The sequence below is a fragment of the Colobus angolensis genome, unplaced genomic scaffold (genome assembly GCF_000951035.1).
Source record: "Colobus angolensis palliatus isolate OR3802 unplaced genomic scaffold, Cang.pa_1.0 Scaffold569, whole genome shotgun sequence".
In the NCBI taxonomy this organism is placed as follows: Eukaryota; Metazoa; Chordata; class Mammalia; order Primates; family Cercopithecidae; genus Colobus; species Colobus angolensis.
In genome coordinates, this window is record NW_012119254.1 from 1014135 (window position 1) to 1034104 (window position 19970).

The following is a 19970-nucleotide window of genomic DNA, read 5'->3' on the forward strand; positions in this document are numbered from 1 at the left end:
TAGGGATTTGCTGAGCCTCTTGGATGTATAGATTAATTTCTTTCATCAAATTTGGGAAGTTTTTGGCCATTATTCTTTCTGGCCTTTTCACTTTTTTCTTTCTGGTACTTTCATTAGGTGTATGTTGGTTTGTTTGATAATGTCCCACAAGTCTCTTAGATTCTGTTTTTCTCTTTCTGTTCTTCAGATTGGATAATCTCAATAGACCTGTCTTCAAGTTTGTTGATTCTTCTGCCTGCTCGAGTCTGCTGTTGGATCCTCTAATGAATTTTTCATTTCAGTTATTGTAATTTTCAGTTTTGGAATATCTCTTCGGTCACTTTTTTGTAATTTCTGTTTCTTTATTAATAGTCTCTCCTTTGTGAGACATTGTTCTCATGATTTCCTTTAGTTCTTTTACATGATTTCCTTTCCTCTTTGAGTATATTTAAAATCATTGTTTTAAAGCCTTGATCTTATAAATCCAGTTTCTGGGGTTCCTCAGAGAGAATTTCTATTACTTTATATTTTCCCTTTGTATGGGCCACATTTCTTTGCATGCCTCATAATTTTTTACTGACAACTGGACGTTTTAAATATAATATAGCAACTCTGGAAACCAGATTCTTGGTCTCTCCAGGATTTGTTGTTGCTTACTGTGGTTGCTGTTGTTTGTTTAGTGACTTTTCATAACTAATTTTGTCAAGTCCATATACATTGTCATTTGTGACTAGTGAAGTTTCTATTTCATTAGCTTACTGGTCAGCTAGTGATTTGATGAAAATTTGCTTAAATGCCTGGAATCCCCGCTAAGACAAACAAAAAACTCTCCCAGTCTTAAGTGGTGGGCTGTGTGTATGTGTGTTAGGGGTGGAAATATTTTCAACATTCAGATGGGCTGTTTACATATCTTCCTTAACCTTTACTTTCTGTTTGTGCAGAGCCTGGAGGTCAGCCAGGGGTTAGAGCTGAATGCCTTCTTGGGTATTCTCGGTGCGTGTGCTCCTTCCTAAACATGGATGTAGCCTTCTAGAGACCTAGAGATCTGTGGGAGCTTACTTCACAAAACATCTTCATTGCCCAGCTTTTTCCCCCGAGCTCTTCTATGTGTCTTTTGTTTTCACCAATTTTTATCCCTTGTTCCAGGTGGCCACAACTGATAAATTTGCCTTTAAGTGTTTTTGACAAACATCCCTTGGGTAGTTGCCTTTATAGCCTTGTGGAGTTCTGAGTTTAGTGAAATAAAGGCGCAAGTCCCTTTCACTGGTCCTTAGGCAACCACCAGAGAAGTAAAAATAGACAACAGCAATTCTTTCAGAACAATCTTCACTTTGCTCCTCTGGCACGAGGAATCACCTTGAGAATTCAGGCTGCTCGTTAAAAGTAATGCCATTAAAAGTAATGGCAAAAACCACAGTTTACATTGTCTTCTTTTAATGCTACTTTTTTTTTTTGACAGAGTCTCACTCTGTTGTCCAGGCTGGAGTGCATTGGCACAGTCAGCCTTGAACTTCTGGGCTCAAGCAATCCTCCCACCTCAGCCTTCTGAGTACCTGGGGCTACAGGCATGCATCACCATGCCTGACTAATTTTTAAAAACTTTTGGCAGAGACAGGGTGTCCCTATGTTGCCAAGGCTGTAATGTTATCTTTTTTTTTTTTTTTTTGAGACGGAGTCTCCTGGGTGATGGAGTCTCTGTCACCCAGGCTGGAGTGCAATGGTGCGGTCTCAGCTCCCTGCAACCTCCGCCTCCCGGGTTCAAGCGATTCTCCTGCCTCAGCCTCCTGAGTAGCTGTGATTACAGGTGCGTGCCACCACACCTGGCTAATTTTTGTGTTTTCAGTAGAGACGGGATTTCACCATGTTGGTCAGGCTGGTCTCGAACTCCTGACCTCATGATCGCCTGCATGGGCCTCCCAAAGTGCTGAGATTACAGGTGTGAGCCACCATGCCTGGCCTGTAATGCTATCTTTTTAAAGGTGATATACATATAATCAGTCTTGCCCCTATTAGTACATATACCTGTGAGTTTTGACAAACATAGTGTCATCACCAGAATCAAGATTTACAACAGTTCTGTCACTTCTCCACGGCTGTTAGTCTTTTCCTCTTCTTCTCCACTTCCAATCCCTTGGCAGTCCAATCTGTTTTATTATTTTGCCTTTGCAATAATGCCAGTTAAATGCAATAATGCCAGTTAAATGAAATAATGCCTTTTGAGTCAGGTTTCTTTTACATAGGATAATTTATTTGAGATTCATCCCTGTTGTTGGATATATCGGTACTTTCTTCCTTTTTATTACTGAGTAGTGTTCCATTTTATGCACATGAAAATTTGTTTACACATTTCCCAGTTGAGAGATGTTAGAGTGGATTCTAGTTTGGGGAAATTTATGAAGAAAGATCTTACAACTATTTGTGTACAAGTTTTTATATAAATGTAAATGTCTCATTTTCCTTGTGTAAATACATTGGATTGAGGGTGTTATATGATAAGTCTGTTTAAACACTTTTCTTTCACTTTATTCTCTTAATATTAACATTTTGCATACTATAGTACATCAAAATAAGAAATTAACATTGGTACAAGACTTTTTCCTAAGCCACATTACCAATTTTATTCATATTTTATGAGTTTTTCCCACTGTTGTCATTTTTCTATTCTAGAATCTACTCCAGGATCCCACATTGTACTTAGTTTCTTGTCTCTTCTGCCTTTAATTTGTGATGATTCCTCAGTCTTTGTGTACCATGCCCTTGAAGAATACTAGTCAGTTATTTTGTAGTATGTCATTTAATTTGGTTTTGTCCGATGTATCTTCATGATTAGATGGAGAGTATGCATTTTTGGCAAGAATATCACAAAAAATCTTCTTAATACATTGTGACAGGGTGTATGTGATATTTACATTTCTTATTATTGATGATATTAACCATGATATTAACCTTAACCACTTGGTTTGTCTGCAGAGTTTTTCTACTGTTAAAGTACTATCTTTATATTTGTAATTAATAAGTATCTTAGGGAAGATACTTTGAGACTATGCAAATATCCTGTTTCTCCTCAATGATTTTAGCATCTATTGGTGGATTCTTATTACTGTGTTATTACAGTGCTTATTACCCTGATGTTCTAATGGTGAGTTTTTTACTTTCCTCATTCCTTATTAACGAAGAATTCATTAATAGGAATGCTTTTGTAAGAAAGAACTTTATCACTCGTCTCCATCTCTTTATTCAATTGTTTGTTTATATCAATATCTACTGATGGATATTTATTTTATGCCATTAGTTATAATCCAGAACAATTATTTTGTGTTTTGTTTTCTAACTTTGGCCTTTGGGAACTCTTTCAGTTTGGCTTCTTTGCCATTCAATGTGTTTTCTTACCACTGCATTCTCATCCTTTTAAATCATTTTCTTATTTTTTAGCACTATGGCAGTTTCATTTTGTATTTTCCCTGCCCTACGCCTAGGAACAACCACTTCTAAAAGCATCTCTGGTTCCTTTTATTGGAGAATTAAAGATTATGATCTGGATAATAGGTACATTTGTTACTACTGAGTTATTGCTACTGGAGTATCATTGGTTCTATACTTCTTCAGCAGGCACAGCTTAGAAATATTTATATGTATACTAACTCATGCATTTATATACATTTGTAATTATTTCTGTGTTTGTCTATTTGTATACATGCATTTTAAAGCTATGAGTTTGTTATGATAGCTTTGATTCAAATCCAACATCATAGGACAGGGTGTCTTCTAGCTTTCTTGTTTTCTTCATTTGTACCTTCATTCTGTGACAGTGAGAAACCTGGCTGTTATTATTTACTATACATTTACTTATTTGATCAGCCTTATACACATATAAGAAACTGGCAATATGTTTTCCAAAATTGTTACAATATTTTACATTTCTACTAACAATTTTTGAAAGTTGTCTAGGTGCTTTGCATCTTTGCTGACACTTGTATCATCAACATTTTTTAAAGCCATTCTAGTAATTATGTAGTGGTATCTTATTATGGTTTAGTTTGATTTCCGTGATGACAAATGATGTGGAGCATCATTTCATATTCTTGTTTGGTATATCTTTACCTATTTTAAAAAATGGATTATTTGGTCAGGTGTGGTGACTTGTGTCTATAATCCCAGCATTTTGGGAGGTCAAGGCAGGTGGATCACTGGAGGTCAGGAGTTCAGATCAGCCTGGCCAACATGACGAAACCTCGTCTCTCCTGCAAATACAAAAATTAGCCAGGTGTGATGGTGGGTGCCTGTAATCCCAGCTACTCAGGAAGCTAAGGCAGCATAATCACTTGAACCCAGGAAGTGGAGGTTCCTGTGAGCCAAGATTGCAGCACCATACTCCAACCTGGGTGGCAGAGCAAGTCTCTCTCTCTCTCTCGCTCTCTCTCTCACACACTGACACACACACACACACACACAATTGGGTTATTCATTTTCTTATTGAGTTTTGAGAGTTATTTATGTATTATGGATGTAAGTCCTTTATCAGATATGTGATACGTGAAATTTTTGTTCCAGTCTATGGCTTGTTTTTTGTTTGTTTTAAATTTTCTTACCAGTATCTTTCAAAGAGTGAGAGTTCTTAAATTTGATGATACATAATTTATCCTCTTTTTCTTTTGTGAAGTATGCCTTTGGTGTAATATCTAAGAAATTTTATTTAATCCAAGGTCATAAACATACCTATGTTAACTTGTTAAAGTTTTATACTTGTACTTAGAAGTTTTACAGTTAGGTCTACATCCATTTTGAGTTAGCTTTTGTATCAAGTATGATGTTATGGATGGAGATTCTTTTTACATCTAATTATTCCAGTACAATTTATTGAAAAAGACTATTCCTTCTCTATGTAATGGTCTTTCTGCTATAGTCACAAATAATTTGATCTTATATATGTGGGTGTATTTTTTTTAACCCTCTGTTCCATTCCATTGGTCAATATGCCTCTTCTTTCTTCATTAGTGCAGTATCTTAACTACTGTAGCTTTACATTAAGTCAAGAAATCAGGTAGTGTGAAGCTTCCAACTTTGTTACTATTTTTCAAAATCATTTTGGTTATTCTGGTTTCTTTGTCTTTCTATATAAATTTTAGAATCAACTTGTCGATTTCTATGAAGTGTTGTGCTAGGGTTTTATTCATAATTGCTATAAGTCTGTATATCTGTTGGGGCAGAACAGATGACCTTATAATTTGAGTCTTGCGATCTATGAATATGGAATATTTCTCACTTACTTAGGGCTTCTTTGATTTATTAGTGTCTTTTAATTCTCAGCATACAAAGCTTGTACATACTGTATAGATTTATACCTAAGTATTTCACATTTTTGGAGTTGTCTGACACGTTTCAAATAACTTTGTTGCTAATATATAGGGATATGATTTTCTATATTAACTTATCTTGCAGTTCTTCTAAACTAAGTTATTACTTCTAAGTGGCATTTTAAATTTTGTGGGTTCTTAGTGTTTTTCTACATTTTGTCTGTGACTAGACACTGCATTCTTTCCAATTTGTATGCATTTAATTTCTTTTTTTTTATTTGAGACGGAGTCTAGCTCTGTCAGCCGGGCTGGAGTTCAGTGATGTGATCTGGGCTCACTGCAACCTCCACCTCCTGGGTTCAAGCGGTTTTCCTGCTTCAGGCTGCTGAGTAGCTGAGATTGCAGGTGACTGCCACCACACCCAGCTAATTTTTATATTTTTAGTAGAGACAGCATTTCATTGTGTTGGCCAGGCTGCTCTTAAACTCCTGACCTCGGTCCTCCCAAAGTGCTAGGATTACAAGCGTGAGCCACTACGCCCAGCCGCTTTTAATTTCTTTATCTTGCTTTGTTGTACTGGCTAAATTCTTCAGTACTTCGTTGAATAGAAATGATGAGAGTAGTAAATGGTTCTTATCAAACTCAGCAATCTCCCTTTCATTGAAGGGATTGAAGGGCTTGCGGAAGCCTCTCAGTCATGGTGGATGTGGGATTTTGTCAAAGGTTTTCTTCTTCCTCTGTTATCTGACTGGAGGTTTATTATTATTATTATTATTATTTGCCTCAAGGGACCAGCTTTTTTTTTTCCTATTGTTTTTCAGCTTTCAATTTTACTGATTTCTGTTTTATTTTCATTTCTTTCTTCTTCTTTTGGTTCTAATTTGCTCTTTTTTTAGTTTCTTTGGGAAGATGCTTAGGTCATTAATTTTAGACTTTCTCTAATACAAGCATGTAATGCTGTAAATTTCGTTGTAAATGCTGCTTTAACTGCATCTCAAAACTTTAGGTAATTCTTGCCATTTTCTACTTCCATGTAAGTTTTGGAAAATAGTTTGTCAAACCCAGAAAAGTAAGAAGATTTGGAATTTTGGTTACAATTCCTGTGAATCTATAAATTTGGAAGAATTTATATCTTTATAGCATTTATTCTTCCAGTGTATGAAATGGTATATTTCTTCATTTATTAAGATCTTTAATAAATTAGTGAAAGGTACACAACTACAGAACCAATGGATGTTAAAATGACAACAAAGCAATATTACGAACAACCCTATGCTGATAAATTCAACAACTTAAATGAAATGGACAAATTACTTGAAATATACCAACTGTCAAAGCTTACAGAAGAAGAGAAAGCCTGAATGTTCTTATATCTACTAAAGAAAACTCCAGGCCCGGATAGCTTCACTGGTGAATTCTCTTCACATGGTGTAAGAAAGGCAAAGATGATACAAAAAATTATGGATCAGCATCCCTAATAAACATAGATGGTTAAATTCTTACCAAAAATTTAACAAATGAAAATCAATTCTTTATAGAAAGGATAAAACATCATGAGTAAATGGAGGTTTATTCCAGGAATCAAGCAGTGTAAATCACCATGTAACCAGACTAAAAAGGAAAAACCGTATGTTCATCTCAATAGATACTTTCTGTTGCTGTATAACAAGTTATTCCAAAATGTAGTTATCTTAAAATAACTAATCTTTACTATTTCACAGTTTTTGTGTGTTAGGAATCTGGATGCAGCTTAGTTAAGTAAGCTCAGGATCTCTCAGGACAGTATAATGAAGGTGTTGGCTGAGGTTGCATTTATCTCAAGGCTCCAACCAGGGAGGGATCTAATTTCAAGCTCACTAGTGGTTGTTGGCAAGATTCACTTTCCTTTGACTTGTTGGTATGAAGGGCCTCAGTTCAATGCTATTATCTGGAGGCTGTTTTTGTTGCCCAGATGGGTCTCTACATAGGGCAGTTCACAGCATGGCACTTTGTATCATTGAATCAGGGTATTTCCCTGACCTCTTCATGCATGGGAACTGGAGTGCATGAGCACCGGCAGGGGCAAACTTTACTCACTCACTGTTCCACCCCTCATGTGATGGGGAGTGCAGGTGAGCGGGTGCAGGAGCTGGGGTGAGTGCTTTTGGGCGCCAGCAAGAGCAAACTCTGTACCGCCCCGTGCCTGTGACCCCTGAAGCCCCAGAGGAAATGATACAGTGCTCTTTCAGCTTTGCCATCCATAGACAGCTTAAGTGTTAGCAGCTTAGGAGAGTCAGTGTGACGGCCTTTTACACGCTCCTGTGTGGCACATGATTCCTTGTCTGGCATTCAGGAGGAATGAGGTCACACGAATGACTTGAATATGGTAAATGCTGATGAAAGTGGCTCTCAGCAGGAAGGGGAGCTGAAAAGGGGTCGGAGCAGGAAGGTAATCTTGCCCTGAGGTCTGGCCGTCCCCAGCTAGAATCATCTCCAAAGCTACGCTGTCAAGCCGTCACTCAAAAGTCAAGCTGCTTCTCTCAGATATCCAGCTGTTGCTGCTTTTCCCTTTCTGACTGAGCCTGGGGTTTATATGGGCACAGGATGGGGGTGGGGCAGGCCATAGGTAGTTTTGGAAAAGGCAACATTCAAGTGGGAAACAGGGATGTAAATTTTCACTTTGGGCTGTAGTTCCAGTCTTGAGGGTGGGGTCCTCACTGGGGATCCACCCTCTTCTGCCCAGAAGTTATCTGCCTCTTGTCCCTATCATCATCAGATAAAGCTAATGAAGAAAGCAGAATCTGCTTTAGTGGACCTCACAGTCTTTTCTAAGTTAATCTTGAAAGTGACATTTTATCACTTTTGTCCTTTACTTCAGAAGGCCAACGGAAAAAATAGGCAAATTGAGCTTTGTCTAAACCTAAAACTTTTGTATGTTGAAGAACACTATGAAGAATGTGAAAAGACAGCTCACAAAATAAGCTATTCTGTGTGTTATGTATCTGGTAAGGATCTAGTATCCAAAAAATACAAAGAATTATAACTTAATTTTAAGAAAATGACCCAATTTTTAAATTACCGAAGGATCTAAATAGCTGTTTCTCCAAAGAAGATATATTAGATGGGAACTAAAGACATGAAAAGATGCATAACATAACAATTCCTTAGAAAAATACAAATACCACAATAAGATTTCACGATTCATCTATTCAAGGGAATAAAATGTTAAAACTGACCATACCAAGTGTTGTTAAGGATGTGAAGCAACTGGAACTTGCATATAGTGCTAGTGGGTGTGTAGAATGGTACAACTGCTTTGGAAAACATTTTCCGAATTCTTTAAATGTTAAACATACATGTACCATTTGATCCAGCTATTCTACTTACGTATTTACTCAGGATTTAAACAGATAATCATAGTTGCTTTATTTGTAATAACCCCCAACTTGAAACAACCCAGATTTTCATCAACAGATAAATGGATAAATTGTAGTATATTTATATAATGGAATAGTATTCAGCAGTGGAAAGGAACCAAGTATCAATGCATGTAATAAAATGAATGAGTTTCAGAATAATTAGTGAGTGAAAGAAACCAGAAAAAAAAGGGGTACAAACTGTAATAGAATAAAGGGGAGAGATTTTTATTTATTTATTTATTTTTTTGAACAGGGTCTCCCTTTGTAACTTTGACACCCAGACTGGCATGCAGTGGCATGATATTGGCTCACTGCAGCCTTGACCTCCTGGGCTCAAGTGATCCTTCCATCTCAGCCCCCGGTGTAGCTGAGACTACAGGTGCAAACAACTGCACCTAGCTCGTTTTTTGTATTTTTTTCCTAGATATAGAGTTTCACCACATTGCCCAGGGTGGTCTGAAATTCCTGAGGTCAAGCAATTTGCCTCTCTTGGCCCCCCAAAGTGCTAGGAATACAGGCATGAGCCACCACACCCAGTTAAAGGGGAGAGTTTTCAATTCCAAAATGGTGGTGTAGAAGTAAGTTGGCTACATTCTCTTTAACAGAAAACTGAAAACAAATATACAGTGCCAGGATTACCACCAGCAATATCCTAGAACTCAAATAGGATGAGACAGCTTTCAGAGCCACAGACAAATGAAAAAAACTCCAAGCAGATGGTCTGATATTGTGAAATATATATATATTTGGCCTTCATCTCCATTTCCTGATGTACAACTCCTAAAATCCTTAGAATCTCCAAAGTCCTATATTTTTGTATGCTAATACTGACAGCTTTAGGGTATGGCTGGTCACCAGAAAAATGAAGGCATGATTAGAAGTTTGGGATTTATAGCCATACCCTGAAACCTTCGGGGAGAGGAGAAGAGCTGAAGGTCAGGTTGTTCACTAATGACCAGTGGTTTAATTAACTAGGCCTATATCATGAAGCCTTCATAAAAACCTGGGAGGACAGGGTTCAGAGAGCTTCTGGATAGCTGAATATGTTGAGGTTCCTGCAGCGTGGCATGCCCAGGGAAGAAATTAAAGTACCACGACCTTCCCCTATACCTTTCCCTATGCATTTCTTCATCTGTTTCCTTTGCAATATCATTTATAAGGAATCAGAAAACCTGCTTTGCTGAGTTCTGTGAGCCACTCTAGCAAATTGTTCAAACCCAAAGAGTGAGTTGTGGGAACCCCAACTCAAATCTGATTAGTCAGAAGTTCTGGAGGCGTGGACTTGTGACTGAAATTGAGAGGCAGTCTTGGAGTCAGCCCTCAACCTGTGGGATTAGACTCTTATTTCTAGGTAAATAGCGTCAGAATTAAATTGGAGGATATCCAGCTGGCAGGGCCCACTGCGTACAGGTAGGGGGAACTCCTCACCCCCAAACATTTGGTCAGATAATTCTTTCTTGATTTTTCTGGTGTGAGAGCAGAGGAAAAACACGGTTTGAGAGTTTTTCCTAAACAAGAAAAACTCTGTGGAAAAGTATCTCTGATACTTTTCCTCTGAGTCTTCCTGGCACCAAGTGCGCAGAATCGTTCCCTTCAATTCATGGTTTCTATGCTGGAAGTTGTGAGATTGAGGTGAACAGTCAGCGTCCCTATAATTTCGGGTTCCCTCTCAGGAGAATTCTTCCTCCCTCAACTCATTGGAAGCATTGGTGGTGCCTGAAGATAGAAATATTGCTAAGGACAGGCAGAGTAAAAGGTGGGGAGGTGATAACACCGTCCCTGACGTTGCAAACTCTGCTCTATAACTCAACCAAAGGAGATGCCAGATCACAGTGGCTGTTCCGCAGCACCATACTGTAAGAGGAATGTTCCACAGGTCCCCTAGGCAGGAACACCTAACCATCCTTCTCACACTGCTGTGATGTATTCTTTGTGATTTCACCCATTCAGGACAGGCAGCATTTAGATTACTTACTAAAGCTGAGGCAATCCTGTGCTTAAGGTGCTATCTAGTACCAAAAAGGAGGCAGTGACCTAGTGGGAAACAATATTCAACAGGTAAATTACGAAGAGTGTCTTAAGCAAACATGCCCAGTAAACACTAAAGCCAGACCAAGAAGACTGGAATAAATGAATTATTCATTGCAAAGATATGGACATAAATCTATAGGAAATAACAAATAGGGAATAGTGACCTCCCCAAAAAGACAGCAAAACTCCATTGACTGATCCTAATGAGACACAGTACATGAGCTCTGTGACCAAAGATTTAAAATAGCAGTTTTAAGTAAACTCTGATCTCCAGGATAAAACAAAAAAATTCAGAATTTTATCAAAGAAATTAAACAGATTGAAATTGTTTTTAAAAATGAAATCTGGAACTCAGCAATACTTGTCAACTAAAAATTTGATTAGATACTGTGAACAGCAGAATGGATCAAGCAGAGAAAAGAATCGGTGAGCTAAAGGACAGGCTATTTGAAAACACACAGAGGAGAATAAAAACAATGAAAAGGAGTGAAGATTACCTACAAGATACAGAAAATTACTTCAAAAGACCAAATCTGAGAATTATTGGTGTTCAAGAGGGAGTTGAGGTAGAAAACATATTCAAAGAAATAATAACAGAAAACGATCCCAAACTTGAGAAAGATGTAAATATCCAGTTATAGGAAGGTCTGAGAACAACAAACAGATTTGATCCAAATAAGATTTCCCTAAGGCATATGTTGGGGAAACTAGCCTCACACCACCCAGCGGGTACCCCGAGTCTAGTGGAGACAAAGGAGTTAGAGAAAGAATAAATGTTTAAAAGGCGGGTCCAGGGGACCACAGCATTGGAGGCTTGCTCACAGCCCAGAGCTCTTGGACTTCACCCAGTTTATTGGTTTACAGGCTCTTTGTTCTTAGGCAGATGGGAGAGGGAGGAAGGGATGAGGAAAAGCATCAGTGAAGGAACTCCTGAGTCATTCAATCAGATGTATAAGCAGTGGTGGTTTCTGTGAATTTCCTTGAGCAAAGGCATGTGTCTAAACTACTTAAGATCTTTAACTTATCAGGAGTGGGTTTCAGGAGGAGCTGAGATGTTTGATTATACTCCCCTCTTTCAAGGGAATGTTACCTCCCTGAGCAACCTGTGGAATGCCACTGAGAGGTTATGCTCTCAGGACATAAAGACGTGAAGGCAACAAGGAGACATTTCTCCTCAGAAGCCCGCCCATGGCTTCCCATGAGTGTCTCACACAGGTGAGACCAACTCAACTGGCACCCCAGAAACTATTCCACAGCATATAATAATCAAACTCTAAAAGGGGAAGGATAAATAAAGGATTCTAAAAGCAGCAAAATAAAAGAACCAAATAACATGTAAACAAACTACAATTCGTCTGGCAACAGACTTCTCAACAGAAGCCATACAGGCCAGGAAGGAGTTAGATGACATTTTTAAACAGCTGAATGAAAAAAAATCTGCCATCCAAGAATACTGTATCCAGCAAATATATCCTTGAAATATGAAGGCCAGATAAAGTCTTAGACAAAAGCTAGGAGAATTCATCACTATCGTACCCATCAAGAAACTCTAAAGGGAATTCTTCAATCTAGAAGGAAAAAACATGTGCGAAAAGAAAACATTTTAAGGTGCAAAACTGGCCAGTTAAAGTAAGTACACAGACCATTAATATTCATTCTTTTTTTTTTTTTTTTCCCCTAGAGAGGGTTTTGTTCTGCCGCCCAGGCTGAAGTGCAGTGGCATGATCTCAGCTCACTGAAACCTCTGCTTTGTGAGCTCAAGCGATCGTCCCACCTCTGCCTCCCAAGTAGCTGGAACTACAGACATGTGCCACCACACCTGACTGATTTCTGTATTTTTTGTAGAGATGGGGTTTCACCATGTTGCCCATGTTGATCTTGAACTCCTGGGCTCAAGAAATCCACCTGCCTTGACATTCCAAACTGCTGGGATTATAGGCATGAACCACTGTGCATAGATTCCAAGAATATTCTTTTTTTTTTTTTTTCCCCAAGACGGAGTCTCACTGTGTTGCCCAAACTGGAGTGCAGTGGCGTGATTTCAGGTCACTGCAACCTCTGCCTCCCGGGTTCAAGCAGTTCTCCTGCCTCAGCCTGCTGAGTAGCTGGAACTACAGGCATGCACCACTGCACCTTGCTAATTTTTATTTTTATTCACAGAGTTGGGGTTTCGTCCTCTTGGCCAGGCAGGTCTCGAACTTGTGGCCTTAAGTGATCCGCCTGCCTTGGCCTCCCAAAGTGCTGGGATTACAAGCCTCAGCCACTGCACCTGGCCTCCCGAGAATATTCTAATGCTGAAATTGTGGTGTGCAATTCACTCATAACTCTAGTATGAAGCATAAGAGAAAAATCTATCAAAAACTGTAATAGCTACTGCAGCCTGTTGAGAGATAAAGAATATAAGAATATGTAAATTAAGACAAAAAGTCAGAATGTGTGCAGGATGTAATTAAAGTGTAGAGCTTTTTTTTTTTTTTTTTAGTTTTCTCTTTGTTTCTATTCTTTATCTAAAATAAGTTTTCATTTTTTAAAAATAATGTATTTACAAGATGATTTTTAAAATTCATGTTAACCACAATGCAAAATTATTGTAGATACACTAAAAATAACAAGCAATGCGTTAGACCGGTAGTGGTGGCTCATGGCTATAGTCCCCTAGCTCTTGAAGAGGCTAAGGCAGTAGGATTGCCTGAGCCCAGCAGCTTAAGGTTGCAGTTAGCTGTGATCCTGCCACTGCACTCCAGCTTGGGCACCAGAGCAGGACCTTGTCTCAAAAAAAAAGAAAGAAAGAAAAGAAAAAATCAACAAATCAAAACATGCTAACAAAGAAAATCACTTAGCCACAAAGGAAAACAGTAAGAATGGGAGAAAAGAAGAGGAGACAAGTTAGAAAACAGCCGTTAAAGAAACAACAAAATGGCAGTGGTAAGTTGTTAGTACTAATACAGAATAAAAGTAGATTCAGTTCTCAGTTTAAAGACACAAAATGGCTAAATGGATTAAGAAAACCAAGACCCTACCATATACTGTCTACAAAAAACCCACTTAATCTATAAAGACACAATTTGAAAACGAAGGGATGGAGAAAGGTATTTCATTTATGCAAGCGGAAACCAAAAAGAATCTGGACTAGCTGTGCTTATGTAAAATAGACTACTAGTCAAAGACTGTAAAAAGAGACAAAGTCACTATAAAATGATAAAGGGGTCAATTAAGCAAGATGATACAACAATTATAAATATTTATGTAACCAATGCGGGAACACCCCAATATATAAAGCAAACATTAATAGATCTAAAGTGAACAGTTTGGTAAAAGAAGACCACGTTTTTTTGATAGATGACTATGGTGGATATAGTTTACATTAATCTGTTGTGTATTTCAAAATAGCTAGAAGAGAATAATTCACATGTTTCTAACATAAATAACATTTAAGGTGCTGGATATCCCAATTACACTGATTTGACTTTATAAATTATATGAATGTATTAAATGATCACATCCACCTTGAATATAGATGCACCTAGTACATATCAATTAATTTTTTTAAATAGTCGTAAAGGGAGAGAGAGACTGCAATTCATTATTAGTGGGGAGCTTCAGTAACACACTCAGTAATGGACAGATCATTCAGACATAATACCAACAAGGAAACACTGGAGTTAAACTACACAGGCCTAGCTGACATTTACAGAACACATGTAAAAAGAGAATGAAATTCTATCACTTGTGACAACGTGGATGAACCTGGAAGTCCTAGAAATCCTTATGTTAATTGAAATAAGCCAGAGAGAGAAAGACAAATATCACATGTTCTTAGTCATATGTGGAGCTAAAAAAGTGGATCTCATGAAGATTAAAAGTAGATTGGTAATTACCAGAGGCCAGGAAGGTTTTGGGGAAGGAAACTGGGAAGAGAAGTTGATGAATGAGTACAAATTTCAGTTAGATAGAAGAAATAAGACCTGGTGTTTGATCAGTTGGTAGAGTAAGCATAGTTAATAATCTGTTAAACATTTCAAAATGACTGGAAGATAATAATTCGAATGTTCCTAACATAAATAAAAGATAAATGTTTAAAGTGATGGATATCCCAATTACCCTGATTTGATCTTGACAGACTATATTAATATATTAGATTATCATATGTACTCCCGAAACATGTACATCTAGTATGTATCAATAAAAATAAATAAATATATTAGTCCATTCTCACACTGCTAATAAAGACATACCTGAAACTGGGTCATTTATAAAGGAAAGTGGTTTAATTTACTCACAGTTCAGTGTGGCTGGGGAGGCATCAGTAAACTTACAATTATAGTAGAAGAGGAAGCACATATGTCCTTCTTAACATGGTGGCAGAAAGGAGAAGTGCCAAACAAAAGGGGGAAAAGTCCCTTATAAAACCATCAGATCTTGTGAGAACTCACTATCACAAGAACATCATGATTAAATTACCTCTCACTTGTTCCCTCTCATGACACGGGGATTTAGGGAAACTACAATTTAAGATGAGATTTGGGTGGAGAGACAATCAAACCATATCATGCATTCCTGAGTATTCTTTTTTTAAATGGAATAAAGGATTCCTCAAAACAGTAAGGAAAGTATACATGCCTTAACATCAAAGTAGGTAAAAGATGTAAATGGACATACTACAGAAGAGGCAATATATACTACTGATAAAAATGTGAAGAAATGTTAAGCATCTTTATTGACCAGGGGAAGGTGATACAGTTTGGCTGTATCCCCACCCAGATCTCATCTTGAATTGTAGTTGCCACAGTCCCTACATGTTGTGGGAGAGACCTGGTGGGAGGTAATTGAATCATGGGGGTGAGCCTTTCCTGTTCTATTCTTGTGATAGTGAATATTTCACATGAGATCTGATAGTTTTATAAAGGGGAGTTCCCCTGCACAAATTCTCTTACCTTCTCTGCCGCCGTGTGAGATGTGCCTTTTACCTTCTGCCATGATTGTGAGGCCACCCCAGGCATGTGAAACTGTGAGTTCATTAAAACTATTTTATTTGTTAATTGCCCAGTCTTGGGTATGTCTTTATCAGTAGTGTGAAAACAGACTAATGCAGAAGGTAAATCAAGATTATAAGATAGCATTTAACACATATTTGTTTTGAAAAAATTAAAAATTCTGATGATACTGAGGAGATACCTTTCTGTCTTCTAGCTTAAATGTAAGTTACTTTAATCCTTTTACTAAATGTTCATCATTAATCTCTTGGTTAAGTGAATTTTGTTATTAAGTAACATGTTTCTTAAGAAGGGCTCATGGGTTTTTCATGTTGGAGAATGCTTCCCATTTACACTTGAAGACCACGTTGGCTAGTTAGAATAAATTATTAATGGTTACTTCAGTAGCATACAGAAGCAGAAAAGGTATAGAAAAGAGGAATTTTGCAGGGAGTTGAGGGAGGAAAACTGTCCTTGCAGAACGTTTGTTGATGAGATGTTCTACTATTATAGGAAAGCCAAGAGATACTTTGTTAGAGTGATTTATCCCACTAGAATGTGTCCTCCCTGAAAAAGGGACAGTGTCTGCACATAGGAGAATAGAAAGTGGCAAAGAAAAAAGATAAGTAAGTTGGTAAAACTGTAGGGAGTTTAAAGCAATGTTGAATACATTATGAGTTCTAGGTAGTTCACTGATAATCACTTCTCACATTTTCTACGTGTACTCCCAAGTCTCTGGGAGTAGAGTTTTGCATTTTTTTCATTATTTTTGTAATAAATTGAAAAGGAGACTCATTTTTCAGTTCTCATTATAATTAGGTAACATGATTTCAGGAGATAATTGATGTAACTTATTTTTCTAAAATAGTATATATGTTATGAAACAATTTCGTATTCTAAAGAGTTGTATCTAAATTTCTGACTTGTTTCCTTACATTATAATGGCTAAAAACGTAATAAAGTTTTCTGGATTTACTTTCATGTGCACATATTCAAGTTGTCAACCTTGCTGGCATCAGTGTCAAACAATAAAGTACTGTGGGCCGTTTTACCGTTCTGGAGGAGAAGTATACCTGTATTCTAGCATACGTATATTATTTTTCCACTTAAAGGAGCTCATTTAAATGAATGTTACAAATATAATGTTCCCTAGACTTGAAGATTCTACATAAGTTTCAGGAACTAAAATATTTTTATTATACATATTTTCACATATACAGAAAAATACAGAACAATGAAATATTTATGATACATGTTTACGTAGATTTACCAAATCATTAACATTTTAGTATATTTATGTTTTTGAAGTTTTGTAAACTACAGCTATTAGAACATTATGGTCCTTGATAATTTAGAATGAATCTCTTAAAAGATTATTTCTACATACAAAATAAACAAGATTTCTGAAATATTATCTAATATCAAATTAGTATTATCTAATACCAGACCATGTTCAGATATCACTAGTTACCTTCAAACTGGAAAAATTTGTTTCAACCAGTGTTCTTTTGGTGGTTGACTCTTTCAAGATTCCTTTAATCTCCCCTGCCACCTTTTTTCCCACCTTTGACTTGGAGAAATCAAGACAATAGTCCTGTAAGCTAAAAGAGTACAACTTCTACTGTTATGTGGCATCCATTACTTTGTTACACTAGTTGCTGAATTTCCTGTGACTTGGAAGTTACATCTAAAGCTTGTTGCTTGTTTCAATTCAGATTAGGGGTTCCCCCTCTTACACTCCCCTCCCAAAGAAAAACCTTCTTAGATGATGCTGGACCTTTAATTTTGTGTTACAAAATCTGGTTGTTCTACTGTAAATGATGGTAAGATTGATTACTGTGTTTGGGCTCTGGAGTCATTTGCTTATTTGTTTTTAAAGCAGAGTATATTAACTAGAATAACATGAGGTTTTTGTGAAAATGCTTCTATAACTAATGCTTGCCTTTATAGAGTGCTCTTTATATTCCTCAGAGCAATTAGTAGAAAGCCTTTAATGAGTATTTGTTGGTTTTTGTATTGAAGTTTTTATGTACTCCTTTCTTTTAGATTTATTATCCTTTTCCTGGGTGAAAAGATAAGACAGTTACTTTCTTTTAATTATAGGTTTTTGGCTACTGATGTTACAGACAATACAATATTGGAGCATAGAGTTGAAGAAAAGACTCAAACCAGGTAGGTAGATAATAAAAGTCTAAAGAAACAATAAAATTACCATTTATTTTTATAAAAGACATTATTGATATTATTGACAAAATTGGAATATGAACTGTAGAGTACTGTTCAAAATTGTTTTCTGAATTTGATAATTGTATTGTGATTTTATAAGATAATATTTTGACATATTTATGGTGAAGGGACATGATGTATGCAGCCTACTTCTGAATGGTTCAGAAAAAAATGATACGTAATTTGACAGAGAATTTGATAAGTCATGCATAAGTAGGAACTCTCATATTGCCAGTAGAAGTATAAATTGATCCAAGCTTTCTGGAAAGCATCATGGCAATTTGTATGAAGTTTTTTTTGTTGTTGTTGTTGTTTTGTTTTTGACACGGAGTCTCCTGTCACCTAGGCTGGAGTGCAGTAATGTGATCTTGGCTCACTGCAACTTCTGCGAGCTCCTGGGTTAAAGGATTCTCATGCCTGAGTTCCCCAAGTAGCTGGGACTACAGGTTTGCACCACCATGCCTGGCTAATGTTTTGTAATTTTAGTAGAGACTTGGTTTCACCATGTTGGCCAGGCTGGTTTCGAACTCCCGACCTCAGGTGATCCGCCTGCCTTGGCCTCCCAAAGTGCTGGGATTACAGGTGTGAGCCACCACACCTGGCCGTGTATCAAGTTTTAAAATAGCTTATCCCATCAATCTTACTTTTTTTCCTAGAGTAATTGTAGGAAGGTTACAAAAAGATATATATGCATGTATAAGAATATTATAGCAGAATATTTTACGGTTTGGAAATTGGCAACAACCTGGTATCTAACAATCTGAAATTGATTAAATATAATTAACTACTGTGCAAGCAATAAAAATGTAAATCTGTTTTTATTGACACAATGTCTATAATATATTTTTGTTAAAGTAGGCTACTAGACAAGCAAAATAGTATTAACCTGTTTTTCAGAAAAGCTGTATGTACACAGACACATAAGTGTACATGTGTTTGATTAATATACAGTATTTAGTTAGATGTAATGTGTGTGTATAGACATATACATATATATGTGTGTATGTGCGTAGACATTTGGAAAGATGACATTAATGTTGCTGGTGATTATTATTATTATTTTTTTGAGATGGAGTCTTGCTCTGTCGCCCAGGCTGGAGTGCAGTGGCACGATCTTGGCTCACTGCAAGCTCTGCCTCCTAGGTTCACGCCATTCTTCTGCCTCAGCCTCCCGAATAGCTGGGACTACAGACGCCCAGCTAATTTTTTGTATTTTTAGTAGAGACGGGATTTCACCATGTTAGCCAGGTTGGTCTTGATCTCCCGACCTTATGATCGGCCCGCCTCGACTTCCCAAATTGCTGGAGTTACAGGCGTGAGCCACCGTTCCTGGCCAGTGATTATTTTTGAATAGCAAGTTCATAAGTTATTTTTATACTGTTTTGTATTATCTGACTTTTTAAGACTTTTTTATGTTTTTATGTCACTTTTCTCCTTAAATTTTTGTAAGATAAAACTTATTAAGGTCATGTGTTTTTATTTTATATCTGTCCAACAACTACTGGTGTATAATAAAGGGCTGTATTTGCTGATACCTCTGTACTCTACTGGGGAGGGTTTCTTAGTAGTGTTTATGAGGCTAAGTTCACTGACTCTGACACTTACTGGTCAACTGCTTTCATTCTATTACGTGGTCTGTATCTGTTTGGTTAATTCTCTCTTAGTTGTCTTACTAATGTGATGCTGCTCACCCAGCTTAGCTGAAGGACATTATCATTTTTGAAGTATCAGAGGACGTGCTCTAATTTTATATTTTCTTTTTCTTTAACAGGTTTATATTTAATTAGTTAAAAATATGGATCCCGAAACAAGAGGACAAGAGATTATCAAAGTGACACCTCTTCAACAAATGCTTGCCTCATGTACTGGAGCTATACTGACGTCACTAATAGGTAAAATTATGTTACTGATGTAGATTATGTAACTTTGAATGAATCAGTGCTTCCATTTGAGTTTTAGTATCAGTGTTTCAATGTAGATTATTTCTATTTTCCATAAGTGTTAGCTGGCTGAGAAATAAAGAGAAAGCATACAAAGAGGAATTTTACAGCTGGGCCTCCAGGGGTGAC

At 37.1% G+C, this 19970-nt stretch overlaps 1 protein-coding gene across 2 annotated transcripts in view; it reads left to right on the top strand.

Annotated features, from left to right (window-relative positions):
* SLC25A40 (solute carrier family 25, member 40) overlaps positions 1-19970 on the top strand; it is a 56046-nt gene that overhangs the window by 11150 nt on the left and 24926 nt on the right. The window contains exons 3-5 of one of the 2 annotated variants that reach the window (XM_011961761.1): positions 17779-17847; positions 18248-18347; positions 19673-19793. In XM_011961761.1, the coding sequence (XP_011817151.1) occupies positions 19697-19793 (97 nt within the window). In that variant the 5' untranslated portion in view covers positions 17779-17847; positions 18248-18347; positions 19673-19696. The remainder of the gene's footprint in view (positions 1-17778; positions 17848-18247; positions 18348-19672; positions 19794-19970) is intronic. The other variant, XM_011961760.1, reaches the window with a different exon arrangement.